The sequence below is a fragment of the Rutilus rutilus genome (genome assembly GCF_951802725.1).
Source record: "Rutilus rutilus genome assembly, chromosome: 1".
In the NCBI taxonomy this organism is placed as follows: domain Eukaryota; kingdom Metazoa; phylum Chordata; class Actinopteri; order Cypriniformes; family Leuciscidae; genus Rutilus; species Rutilus rutilus.
Window position 1 is genome coordinate 55,777,820 of NC_140209.1, and position 14,463 is coordinate 55,792,282.

General features: G+C 36.0%; 1 protein-coding gene across 1 annotated transcript; it reads right to left on the reverse strand.

Annotated features, from left to right (window-relative positions):
* Positions 1-914: 914 nt before the first annotated feature.
* Positions 915-2,869, reverse strand: rasd2a (RASD family member 2a). The gene is made up of 2 exons (XM_084385014.1): positions 2,305-2,869; positions 915-2,214 (listed from the first exon to the last, which is right to left on the reverse strand). Exons 1-2 carry the CDS (start codon positions 2,834-2,836, stop codon positions 1,706-1,708), a joined length of 1,041 nt encoding a protein of 346 aa, XP_084241140.1. The 5' UTR covers positions 2,837-2,869; the 3' UTR covers positions 915-1,705.
* Between the last annotated feature and the right edge of the window lie 11,594 nt (positions 2,870-14,463).

Consider the following 14,463-nt stretch of genomic DNA (forward strand, 5'->3'; position numbering starts at 1 on the left):
TTCATATTTGCCATTTAAAGTGACTCCTCTTCAAACCACCCACATGCTCAGTCAGAGAAGGTCACTGAAGAATCATGAATTATTCTACTTATTTCATGTAGAAACCCAATTACAATATATTTCATCAATGTAGTTGAGACATTATCGTATCAAAGGGCTGTTGTTATACGGTCCCTAATATAAATGTCTAGAATTTAAGGGACACATAACATAAGAGATACATAGCGTGATCCAAATAAAGTATTTATTACAACACAAACAATGACAGACTAACAGTCCGCTGTCCATGGTGCTGATCGAGCGCCTTCTGCATTTACAAATCATTATGCAAATATCCGTGGATGCGCTAAAACGTCTATATGCTTCTTTGTCTTACTATTGATGCAGGTTGTCATTTCTTTGCAGGCATATGAATCACTGCATTCATGAATATTCCAAATCTAACGGGATTCAGTTTCTTTCTGCATCGTGTTGTGTAACTTCTATTATGCAAAGCGTGATTGTATTGTCAGGGATTCACACATATGAATGCGTGGGCGCATTTTCTTACTAATGCGAGAGAATTTACCCCTATGATGACTCAAGCCACTGCAGACGATGAGAAGCAAGGCTTCACCGCCCACAACTTTCTTCCCGTTGTTCATCCAAAAATTATTGTGAGGTTTGTTCTAGAAATAGACGCGTAGAGGCTGCTGCAAAAAGTGAGGTGAGGTGAGGTGGGGGGTACACGTTATAAATATGTACAGTATCATGACTCATGATGAAGTGGTGTTACGTTCTCTCGTTTGTCATACCCGATTTGCTGAAAAGAAACTTTTAAGCGGATGCATTGTTTGCAATGACTCTGAACAAACTCATGCATAAATAATGAGGGAAAACACGACGCATTATTTCTTAAGGACACATTTATTGTTGTCTGTTATACATGACAAAGTGGAAACAAATTTGAGGTAATGGAGGTTTATTCATTTTCAAGAAAAAAAGCAACAACAGCGCAATGAAACAATCTTTCATTGTTGTCTTAAGTAGCCTAGCCTAAGAAACGTGCAAACAAATGTGAGGTATAATACACTCAATATAAAGAAAACATGCATACTTCTCCCTTACATTTTCCAGTTGGAAATACATGCGTCAGTATCTGCGTTTTGAAACTGGTCCAAACTTGTCATGAACTGCACTGAAAAATTGGTAACATATGGTTTTATTCATATAAGTCATGATTTAACAGCACTGAATCAACGAAAATACATTAACTCATGCGGCAAAACCCATTTTATTTGTTAAATTGCCTAGAAATGGCTATAAGGTAATTGGTTACCACACTTTACTGCATGGTTGTATATTCACTCTTAAAAAGTTTATAAGAGCATTTTTTGCAGAAATGCCATAGAATAACCATTTTTGGTTCCCCAAAGAACAGTTCTTAAAATAACATAGAACCACAGATTCCAATAAAGAACCTTAAAGTTTAGCTGGTTTGTTGCTGGTCTTCCAGTTGGTCTACCAGTCTACACCAGCTAATGACCAGTTTAGACCAATAACACCATCTAAAGCCTGCTTTTCCTGCAGGGTTTTAAAGACATTGCACAAATACTTTGAAATCTGTCCTCTGGTCCAGCCAGGGACTTATAGAATTTAATAATTCTTACGTAGCTGAATAATTATTATTCATAGGTTTAATACAGAGTCCCTATAGCGTTACTCTTTACTGTATTTGGCACCTCTCAATGGGTGTACTTCTTTTAGGGGTGCTCGGCCCCATCACGCGCCGCAGATCGCTACTGAAACTCGGTCTGCGCGCGAGCGGTTGCACCGCCCCACACGGCTCATTGGCGGCTCTTTTGTTTCTCTTTCTGCTGCTCAGCGCTTGATACGTGTGAATGGAGATGTCTCGATGGAGAGAGGGTCTGGTTTCTGTGGGGAGCCCTCCCAGCACCGCCAGGGCTTCGAACATCTCCTCCAGGTTGGTGCGGTCTTTAGCAGACACCTCAAAAGAGACCCTGTCCTCTCCGAGAAACCGGGAGATATCTGAGTGTCGCACAGCTCTCGAAGAGTTTAAGTCAGTTTTATTGCCACAGATTATGATTGGAAGCTGTCTGTTTTCTTTGGACTTGGTCAGCTTGGATTTGGCCGTGACAATCTCCTCGCGTAAAGAGCAGACCTCAGTGAAAGACTCTCGGTCAGTCACGCTGAACACCAGCAGGAATATGTCACCTGTTGAGGATATAACAAGAAATTAGAACTTAGTAAATCATAGATATTGTTAATCGAATAAAAAACGGTACATAGGCTATATATACTGACCGGTCAGAATAGTCAGTCTTCGCTTGGCAGGGAAGTCTCTCTCTTTGGACGCGTCCAGGATATCTAGCTGGTATCTCTCTCCTCGGATGTGGAACAGTTTGCTGTGAAAGTCTTCGGTCGTGGGCTCATAATGTTCCTCGAATCCATCATCGCCGAGGAAACGGCGTATAACCGCCGTTTTTCCCACTCGGGGCGCGCCGAGCACGACTATGCGCCTGTAATGACTGGGTTTCACGCTGACCAGATCGTCGTTTTTACTCTCATATCTCATATGCTTTGTTTTATGGAGCTGAGAAGCGGAGAAGGGGTCCACAGATCTCCGTGGTTTGCGTTCAGAGGACGATGGTCTCTTTCCAGTGCTGGAGGAGCGCACCACTCCTGGATGTCTCCAGTGCGTTGCGCACTTCAAATGCTTTTCAACTGTTGCGGTGCCTTCGGAATGATAGCTGCAACAGGAGAGCGTCGCGGTGCCATCAACTGAAAGAAGAGCTTTATCAGTTGTGTTCACCTCCATGCTCCTTGCTGGTATCATCCAGAAAGACTAGTTCTGTGCTCTCGGTGCAGTGAGTTGTAGAGTACGCGCTTCCCGCAGTGCTTTTTATATGCTGAGGGTGGATGGGTGGTGTCGTGTGCGGTGCGTCATTCAACGCTTATAGATTTGGTTTCTTCTGGTGAATCTGAACAATGCTGCTGCCTATTTAAGGTATTAACCACCGCAGTGTTACTTGGATCTGGGCCATTCTTATGCAGAGCTACAGATTTTCAGTACTACTTAAAACAAGAAGACTGAAGAAGTCAAACGTTTTCCAGCTTAAGTTTGACTGAAAAAATGCCCGAAAAGCTTAAGGCTTGCCATAAATACGCATTTGTAAAAAGTTAGCAACATGATTTTTAGATATTGTCTTTATAATTAAAAAATAACCATTAAAAAATTTGGGTCGATTTTTTGTATGTTTTTGAAAGACGTTTCATATGCCCACGACTGCATTTATATGAACTAAAAGAGTCTTCTGCTCACTAAGCTTGCATTTATTTGATCGAAATACAGTAAAAACAGTAACATCTGAAACAATTACAATTTAAAATAACTGTTTTCTATTTTAATATATTTTAAAATGTAATTTATTCCTGTGATCAAAGCTGAATTTTCAGCATCATTACTCCAGTCTTCAGTATCACATAATCCTTCAAAAATCATTCTAATATGATGATTTGATGCTCAAGAAACTATTATTAATATTATTATCAATGCTGAAAAGCAGGTGTGCTGCTTTATATTTTTGTATAACTGAAAACATGTTTTTCAGGACTATCTGATGAATAGAAAGTGCAGCATTTACTGGGAATTGAAATCTTTTGTAACATGCTGTGTTGGGGTAATCCATTGCAAGTAACATGTAATCAGATTACTTTTTTCAAGTAACTAGTAAAGTTACATATTACTTTTAAATGTACAACAAAATATCTGAGTTACTTCTTCAAATAAAGAAATGCAAGAAATGTAACTTTTTTTTTTTTTTTTTTTTGTTATTAAAAAACACACAAGCCAGCCCAGCTCAGGTGAGAAAAAAGTAATGCAAAAGTAATGTAACACATTACTTTCAATAAAAAGTAACTAACGCAAGTAGTTTCTTTTTTAGGGAGTAACACAATGTTGTAATACATTATATTTAAAAAAAAAAAGTAACTTTCCCCAACACTTTCTCCCTGAATAAAAGTAGCTCCCAAACTTTTGACTGGTAGTTTATACTTCATTGAAAAAAATGGCAGTTTAGTTCCTCTCTGCCAATCAAAGAAGTATCGATAGTTCCAGAGAAACCAAGCTTTGCATGTCAGAGAGAAACACAGTCTAAAAGCTCACAGACTCTGGTCTGGAATGTCATGAACAGATAAGCAGACAGTTTAAAGTCCCAGTACTGTTATGCTAAATATAATCACTCTTATAACACTGCTCAACCAATCAAACACACAGACCTGAACCAAATGTTGTATAACGATGTCTTTGGCTTCAGTTTTGATGTGATGTATAGCTGCGTGATAGCATGTAGGTGGAAACATTTTAGTTTATTTCCCTCAGTCGTCTGGATAATTGTGGGGTTGCTAATGACTGACTTTCCGGAAAAAAGCTACGAATATTGAACACAAGCTTTATTTTTCAATTACCGGATGATTTTTAGATGAAAAGCTTGTGTTATTTGTGTGTGGGCGCACGGAAACATTTGGTCAAAGAGGTGCAGGTTTACCCGCATCTGTTTTTTTGTGTGTCTAGATGAGACGGGTCCCTCGGGAATTGCATCTATATGAATGATTTCACATTCCATTAATCCCTGTCTGCGTAATGATGTTGATGGCTCTCTTTTAATAGAAATAGAATAACAGCTGACATTAATAGCGCGATGAAACTGATCGAAGCATCACGACAATGATAACAATAATCTATATAGATATGATCACGACCACGGTTCTCTCTTGCAGCTGAAACTCGAGCAAACTTCTGAAGAGTACTTATAATGGAAATGACATACTTTGAAGGAATATGTAATATTTTCGGACTTAATTGCATGCTATTTACAGTTAAATGAAGATTCATATTAAAGGCAATTAGTTGAATTTTAGAGTGCTTTTTGACCCACTTAAGTAATTTCTTTATGTAATTTCATAATTGCTTCATTACTGTCTTTGAAATATGTGGTTAAAGTGCACTGCTGAATGTGCGGACAAACATTTATGGTAAAAACTAAAATATACTTTAATGTCATTTCTACTGAAACTTGTATGTCATATATTTAAATATAAAAAATTTATATAAAATAACACACATACAGTTATTATTATAATAAAGTACTTTACACATGCTTTAGTTGGTTAGCCACATCAAATAAGTTCATCAAAATAAGTGCACTTTAAAGGAAATCTTTTAGGTTGACATCAAAAGTGCTCTTTTTAAAAGTGTACTTAAGTGTGTTAAGAAACATAGTCATGAAAGTGGCCTTTCATTTCATCAATACTAATTTATCTGCAAGTGCAGTTAAAAAAAAACACACACACACTTTAAGATTTGAAGTACACTAAAAGTGCACATTCAATACAATTAAGTGCACTTCTTTTACACAAGCATAGTCAGTTATCTTCACAAAAATAGAGTAATAATGCAAAACATGGTCCAAAAATATGAATATCATAATTTTCAAGAAATATCAAGAACATTCTGGCTATATGAGAGCATGTCTGCACATCTGTACGAATTTGGCAAGGCATTATTAACAGAGGACAAATCCTCACCTTATTCAGCGTGAACACCTACATCTCAGCTCAACTTCTGTCAAGGCCACACTGAATGGACTGAATTGGTGAATGTGCTTTGCCTTTCTTTTACAATGCTTACCTTGAAGTGCTTGAGACTAAATGTTCTCTGCTGAGAATGAAATATACATCACCATGGCAACTGTGCACTTTATAACACTGGTTTCCAGAGTCTATTTAACTCTAAAAAGCTGAGGCTATCTCTATTGTGAGCCATCACAATATCACTCCTATAAGGCCTTTTATTGAAATTGTATGTCCTATGCTTTACATTGCTGTGAGACGTTCTTACTTACAAAAGCTGAAGGCACGTATGTCACGAATGTTTTTTGTTTTGTTGAATTCACCGGAAAGCAGTAAATGTATTCACAGAACGTAACATGTAAAGTTGCTATAGCCTAAAATTTAAATTAAGTCTTAAAATAACTTAACTTGTGTCAGCTCGAGAATGTGAAAAAAGAGAACGCGACAGAGCTCGTAAAACAAGATTCAACATCAGCTTGGTTTTTCAGAGATGGCGAGAACTGAGGGATTTGAAATGTTTTTATTACTCAACAACAGGTGAGTTATTTTATTGAACAGATAAATTGCCATGTAGCTCTCTGATATAGTTCATTGTAAAGCATTATCTAGTGTGAATGGTCGTTTCATTATGGTTATTATAGCGCTGTGCTGGAATTTGCAACTGCCTAGCAACACTATAGCAACCACTCAGAACACCCTAGCAACCGCCTAGCAACGCCCTAGCAACCACCCATGATACCTTAGCAACCGCCAAGCAAACGATCAGACCACCATAGCAACCACCTAGTAACACCCTAGCAACCACCCAGAATACCTTAGCAACTGCCTAGAAACTACCCAGAACACCTTAGCAACCGCCTTGCAACACTATAGCAACCACCCAGAACATCCTAGCAACCACCCAGAATACCTTAGAAACCGCCTAGCAACACCATAGCAACCACCCAGAATACCATAGCAACTACCTAGCAACACCATAGCAACCACCCATGATACCTTAGCAACTGCCAAGCAAACGCCCAGAGCACCATAGCAACCACCTAGCAACACCCTAGCAACCACCCATAATACCCTAGCAACTGCCTAGCAACACCATAGCAGCACTTTTCAGTTTGTATGTAAAATGTGAAAATAAAAAAATTAATCAAATCAAAAATCAGAGGAGCGTCATAATAGTGCACACAACATGGATAATTGTGTCATGAATATTGCATTTTATGACAGCTGTGGCACAGTTTCGATTTGTAAAAGTGCTTTAGTAAATGGGGAGCTAAAACAATGCAGACAACGTATGCAAATAATCAACAATTTTGGAGGACGCAATTCACTCTTAATAACCCCCCCCACCCAAACTCTGACGCAAATATGAATCTTTAAATATGCAATGTCTTAATAACCTGTCAGTAAACTGGCATGTTTCACTAAACTTACACATTTGCATTTGTAACATTGCTTTAAAAAAACTTTCCGTAATGCAGTAAATGTTCTCGTCTCGTTCTGGATTTATTCGTCTCAAATAATCTCAGCCTTTGGTGAGAAACTGAGCTGTCTGCCCGATTCAGTAGCACAGAAGTTTTTAAGCATGTTTATAACAATTGCCTATGATTATGGCTATGGTTTAGTCAAGTAAAAGTGTAAAAGGTATTTCTTGAAGGTTATGGTGGTCTCAGCAGATTAGGAGGAGGTTTTAAAAGGAGGTTTTTGTTTCACAAAACAATGATCACAAAACAAACTTTATAATTGTTTATGGTTTGTCTAATATTATGTTTATTTTTTATTATTATTTAAACTCACTGGGTGCTTTAATTATTAATAACAGTAGGATCCAGGGTCCCATATATAGAATGCATACCAAAAATCTAAATAAAATGTTAATAAAATTATGGGAATAATTGACAGTGATGACTTCGAGAAATTTGAACGTTACATCGTACCTCTATAAATATAGCCTGTGACTACTATAGCCCTGAAGATTTAAAACAGAAGGATGATTTTTCATTCTCTGTTTAATGCATCTAAATATTAGAAGTCTCAAAAAACACCATGATGAGCTGGTTTCATTACTTGCAAGCACAGGCAATAGTTTTGATATTATAGCTTGTAGTGAAACTTGGATGAATGAACAAACATTTAGAGGGCTACTCATTATATTTCAAAAATAGACTTCACAAAATTGGAGGAGGGGTGTGTCTATATGTACGATCAAATTACTTAGTCAAGGAGCTAAACGAGATGACTATAGATGATGATTGCTCTGATTCATTATTCCTTGAATTAAAAACAGCAAATGGGACAAGTTTCATCATTGGAGTAATATACCGACCACCTGACTCTGATTATGAAACCTTTAAAGATCGCTTTGAAAATCTTTTACTTGACATAAATCAGATGAAAAAGAAGAGTATCATCATGGGTGATTTTAATATCGATATATCAAAAGGAGACAAAATAGGAGCTGATTTTCTAAATACCCTCTATTCCTCATGTTTTTACCCAACTATCGATAAATATACACGGGTTACAGAGAAAAGCAAGTCAGTTATTGACAATATAATAACAAATGTACTGAGTACGGGGAGCAAATCAGGTGTTGTATATTCCGATATCTCAGATCATTACCCAATTATATTTTTTTACAAAATGGATCCAAAGAGCAGCTGATCCATGTATAAGGAGAAAAATAAAAATTCTTAATAACAAAACCCTTACAAACCTACCTCAACATCTCCTTACTAAAAACTGGAATGAATTTTATAGCACTACTGATCCCAATAAGGCATATAACAACTTAATCCATGAAATAACTCAATCAATTAATGAAACTATCCCAGAACGGACAATAAAACAAAATGGTAAAAAAAAAAAAAAAAGGATTACAAAAGGAATTCTGAAGTCTATTCAAAAGAAAAATAAACTTTACAACCAATATCAGAAAACCCCAAATAGCATAAATGAAGCCACATACAAAATATATAAAAATAAATTAACTAGTTTAATACGAAACAAAACTATTACACTGACCGATTTAAAAAAGCTTCTGGGGATCAAAAAAAAATCATGGAATGTGTTAAATGAGATACTAGGCCGGAATACGAAGTCGTCAGTTACCCCAGATACCGCAGTGCAAACCAAAGTAAATAATATGACAAAGAGCGTTGAGCTTCCAGATAAGTTCAATAGTTTCTTTGCATATTGGTAAAAATTTGTCTCAACAAATAAATCCATCAGGGGCTGAAAATGATAGTTTCTTTCTTAAAAATAGTTATCCCAGCTCATGCTTTTTTAAACCTACCTGTAAAATGGAAGTAACCAACATCATAAATAAAATGAAATGTTCCTATACAGCCGGTGCTGACGGAATCTGCAGTAAGATTCTCAAAGCCATAGTAGATGTGATAGCTGAGCCACTTGCCTATATAATAAATAAATCTCTACAGTATGGTATTGTACCAAAACTGACTAAAGTGGCAAAAATAATACCAATATATAAGTCTGGGGATAAAAATGATGTTCAAAATTACCGACCTATATCGATCTTACCAACCTTGTCTAAAGTTCTTGAAAGAGTGGTTTGTTCAAGATTGATGGAATATCTGGAAAAACACAATATTTTGGTACCTTCACGATATGGCTTTCGGAAACACAGTAGTACATATATGGCCATTTTAGATCTGGTTGAAAAAATTAATGATGCTTTTGATAGAGGAGAATTTAGTATCGGAGTATTTCTTGATCTCTCAAAGGCTTTTGAAACAATCGATCATAAAATTTTACTTGGAAAGTTATGTCATTATGGTGTCAGGGGCATAGCACTTCATTGGTTCAAGGACTATGTTTACGGTAGACAACAATATGTGAACATAAATGGGTCAAAAATATAGACTTTGGGGTCCCTCAGGGATCAATTTTGGGCCCTCTTTTGTTTCTTGTGTATATTAATGATTTTGTTCAAGCGACATTCATAAAATACTTTTTGCTGATGATACAAGTTTGTTTGTTTCACATAAACACATGGATCAGCTTGAAAAGCATTTAAATGAACAACTATCTAAAGTCAATTCTTGGTTTAAATGTAACAAATTATCCTTGAATATTACCAAAACCTGCTATATTGTCTTCTGTACAAATAGACATATATGCAATGACCGTAATATAAATATAACCATAGATGGCAGATCAATCAATAAAGTTGATTACACTAAATTCCTGGGAATCTACATTGACAAATCTATGAATTTTAGGAAGCATATTGATGAGTTGACAAAAAAATTATCCATTATTATGTGCTTCCACTAGAAGCATTGTTACCATTATATAGATCACTGGTTGAGCCTCATTTGTGCTACTGTAATATTATCTGGAATAATACATACCCTACCTATACTGAAAAATTACTTATATTAAAAAAAAAAGCTATAAGAGCGATTTCTTGGTCCAAGCAAATTTCTCCTACAAATCCTCTCTTCCACAGATATGGTCTCCTTAAGCTTCCTGAATATAATCTTTATCAAAATTCATGTGTTATGTATCAGGTTAAATACTCACTTATGTGAACTCATTCCATTATATTCATCCTTTCACCAACAAAACACAAGGAATAAATTGCTTCTAAAAGGAAAATACAGGAAATTAAATTGTACTCGTTTTAGCATAGGTTTTAGAGGACCACAAATATGGAATGAGTTGGAAAACAACATAAAACAATCTACTACATTTTCTATATTTAAAAGAAATTTAAAGCACTGTCTACTGGGGAGTTATGCGTCCGATGGTTTCGAGGTTTGACATTCATAAGGTCGAAACTTTTTTATCTGTATATGAGGGAGGTGATGTGTAGCTATGTATCGTTTATGATTATATTGAAATGATTGTATTGCACTGTATTTGCTGAATTGAAGGATTTATGAACCATGATTGAGAGACGGGATTTTTGTTTTGGGCATGCAAATAGGGATTTCTCCTTGTATATGGATTAGAGGGAGGTTACGAGTATATATATACTTTATCATTGTATTGAAATTGTTATTGAAGGTTCTATGGACTGTGACTGATAGATGGGATCTTACTTTTGGCGTGTGTTAACACAGCGTTGTGTTAGGTCATGCTGTATGTCGGGTGGTGGTGTCTAGGATCCCTGTTTTATAAGCTTGTAGCTTCAGAGGGAGTCCTTTTTTCACAATGTATTATTGTTATTGGCAAATTGCTTTTCAGTTTGTATGTAAAATTGTGGAAAAAAAAGAAAAAAAATCATAAATCAACCACCCAGAACACCCTAGCAACCACCCAGAATACTTTAGAAACCGCCTAGCAACACCATAGCAACAATCTAGCAATACCATAGCAACCACCCAGAACACCCTAACAACCGCATAGCAACACCATAGCAACCACCCAGAACACCTTAGCAACTGCCTAGCAACGCCCTAGCAACCAGTCAGGATACCCTAGCAACCACCTAGCAACACCATACCAACCACCCAGAACACCCTAGCAACCGTTTAGAGCTACCTAGCAACCATATTACAAAATGTAGAAGCCATATTTCAGACCCACAATATCATACAGACATGTTTGTTGGCTGGTATGCAATCGTGCTGAACACCCTAGCAACCGAGTGGTGAGTTTTGCCACTGCAAGCACCCGTCACATTTTCTTCAGGAAATGTACATTCTAGTTATGGTTGTTGTAGCTCTGTGCTGGAATTTATTTTCAAAGAAGTACTGTGTCTATTAATGGTTAAAGCTACAGTAACGTCTTTAGTTAGTCAGCTTGAGATCCTTTCTAAATCTAAGCTGGTTGTATCTCTTAAGCCTACTGAATGTTTTATGAGCAGTATGATAATCATATTCATCCGCACAGTCACGCAGAACCGAAGCAACATTCATGCAGTTTTGTTTTTGCACCACTAGAGGGACAAAAGTTACATCGCACCTTTATATACAAACATACCTTGACAGTTGACACCAATAATTTTACTAAATAAATTAAAAGTAATTTACAAGATTAAACAGAATTAAAAACAAAAGTGTAAACTGACAAATGGTCACAATGCAACCATAATAATAAAACTGAGGGGAGAGAACAAATGGAACTATACCATAGAAAAAAGAAAAAAAAAATCAGTGTAGGCCTAATAGAAGTAAAAAAAATAAAAAAATAAAAAGGCCTTAATCCAAATCACCTGCATTTTTGTTGCTTTGACTTCAAAAATCATAGTATAATGTAACAGAAAATCAGAAAATCTTCTTGGAGATTTACTTTTGTTACTGTAAATAAAATGCATTGCTTGATAATTTAAGAAATGATATTCACACTAAAATTAATTTTTAACAGAATATTATGTCCTCTACTAATGTAAGAACGTTGTTCTATTTTGGAACTATTTGATCATAATAAATAAACACGCAAAAAATCTTGTACAAACCAAGTGTTGCCATGTGAGGGCAGCAAAGGCGTGATGGCCAACTTTCTTTTCCATATTTCCTCTCATGTTTGTCACAGGCAAAAACATAGATGTACATTGACTGTTTGTAGATATTTCAATCAGTGACTCGTAAAAACACGTGGACTGTCATTAGTTTGTGCGTGTCAGACGAAAGGAAACAAAGAGTTTGGCCAGGACTGTGTGTAATGATTGACAGGAGGGTCATGTTAGCTATGTTAAATGCAAAAATACGCCATCAAGCAACAATGTAAAAACAAAACGTGAAAAGAAGTTCTCCACGTGGAATGTGTATTCTGCTATGGAGATAATACAGTTTTACTCAATTGGAAATGTTTTAATGACACGCCTAGATTTGCAGCATTCCTGCTCTCATGACACATATTGTCTAAAAAGTATGGCTTGAAACTCGTTAGGCCTATGTATAGGCTACTCGCAATGGTTAGTGAAGGGATGTTTTCGTACTTGTCAACCACATGAGGTCAAACTAATATTATGTGCTGTTTTATTGGACATTTACGCTCTTCTGTGCACCAAGGCATGCATTTATATGATCAAAAATACAGTAAAAACAGTAGCATTGTGACAAATTATTAAAATTTAATATAACTGTTTGCTAGTGTGATATATTGTTTATTCCTGTGATCGAAGCTGAATTTTCAGCATCATTACTCCAGTCTTCAGTGTCACATGATCCTTCAGAAATCATTTTAATATGATGATTTGCTGCTCAAGAAACATTTTTTATAATTTCTTTTATTGTTCTGAACTTCTGCCTAATATTTGTGTGGAAACCATGATCATTTTTTTCAAGATTCTTTGATGAATGCTAAAAGAAATCGTGTAAAATTATAAATGTTTTAACGGATAACAAGTAGCGCAAGTTGCATAATCACATTACTTTTTAAAGTAAAATGTTTCCCCATGTATTGACTGACAGCTCTTCTGTCCCCATGTTGAGAGAAATCATAAGTTCAGAGGCATAAATCATTTTTTTCCTACTATGGAAGTCAATGGCTACCGTCAACTGTTTCATTACCAACATTCGGCAGAAGAAAGAAACTCATGCAGGTTTGAAACAACATGAGGGTGAGTAAATGATGACAGAATTTTCATTTTTGGGTGAACTATCCCTTTAAGATTAATTTCCGTTTGTCTTCTGTCAATTTTGAGGAGAAGAAATGATAAGTATTCTACTTTGGCAATCGTTCAGACTGTCTATGTTGATTCACTAAACAGAGTATCAGTTTGGCAAGATCAGAGCTGGTATTTCCAGAAACACTCGCTTGGCCAAAAACACTTGTCACAAGGAAGCTTTGAATAGGAATTCTCTTCAATAGTCTTTCTCATGCTTTCGTTCCTTCTCACTGTTTGTGCATTTATGATAAAGAGTGTTGTAGTGATGCCCAACCAAGTATGCACTTGGAAAGAGTTTTGTTTTCCTTCATTAAACCCATTAAATGCACACGCACACACACACACACACACACACACACACACACACACACACACACACACACACACTCACACAATGATTTAAAATGGATTAGTTTAGTTTTCAATTCTTTGTATTTAATTAAAAAATAAAATAGCATAGGCCTAATATATGTGCAGTATATAGTGCACGCACAGTATCATTTTCTTGATGACTGTAATAATAGCCTGTCAATTATAATGCTACTTTAGATTGCACATTGCAGTTTGATATCGATGAGTGTTTCTGATGGGGCTGCAGGGGTACAGAAGACATAAGAGGAAACACTTTTCTACAGAGCAATCACACCCTACCCCTCTCTAGAAAATAATGAATAAATAATGAACATAAATGGTAGGTAGGTTTGTGGGAAGAGTCATAAGTAATTTAACAACCCCATCCCCCCCCCCCCCCCCCCCCCACCCCCACCCCACCCCACCCCACCCCATCCCATCATTTCCAATAGAGCACATTAGACAATTTCACATTCCCAGAATGGTGTTTTTTTTTGCTAACGAAATACAGCCACAAATCACATGCTTGTTTTGAGACCTATTAGATATTTTAGATAAACTATTAGAACTATTATAAAATGAAGCTAATATGAAAAGTAGCTATTTTATACACATTAACCCCTTAACCCTTAACCCCCCCTTGCTTTTCACATTTCCAGGTTTCCAAGAAGCGGAAGTCGTCATAGTTGGGTAAACTTCTATAGCTATGAATGAGAGAATACATATATATAGCTAATAATACGAAGTAGGCTAGCTATAGTGTAGCCTACATTTAAAAAATAAAATAATAATAATAATAATAATTTTATATATATATATATATATATATATATATATATATATATATATTTATAAACATAATAATAAAATAATAATAATAATAAAAAACACCTTCTCAGCAT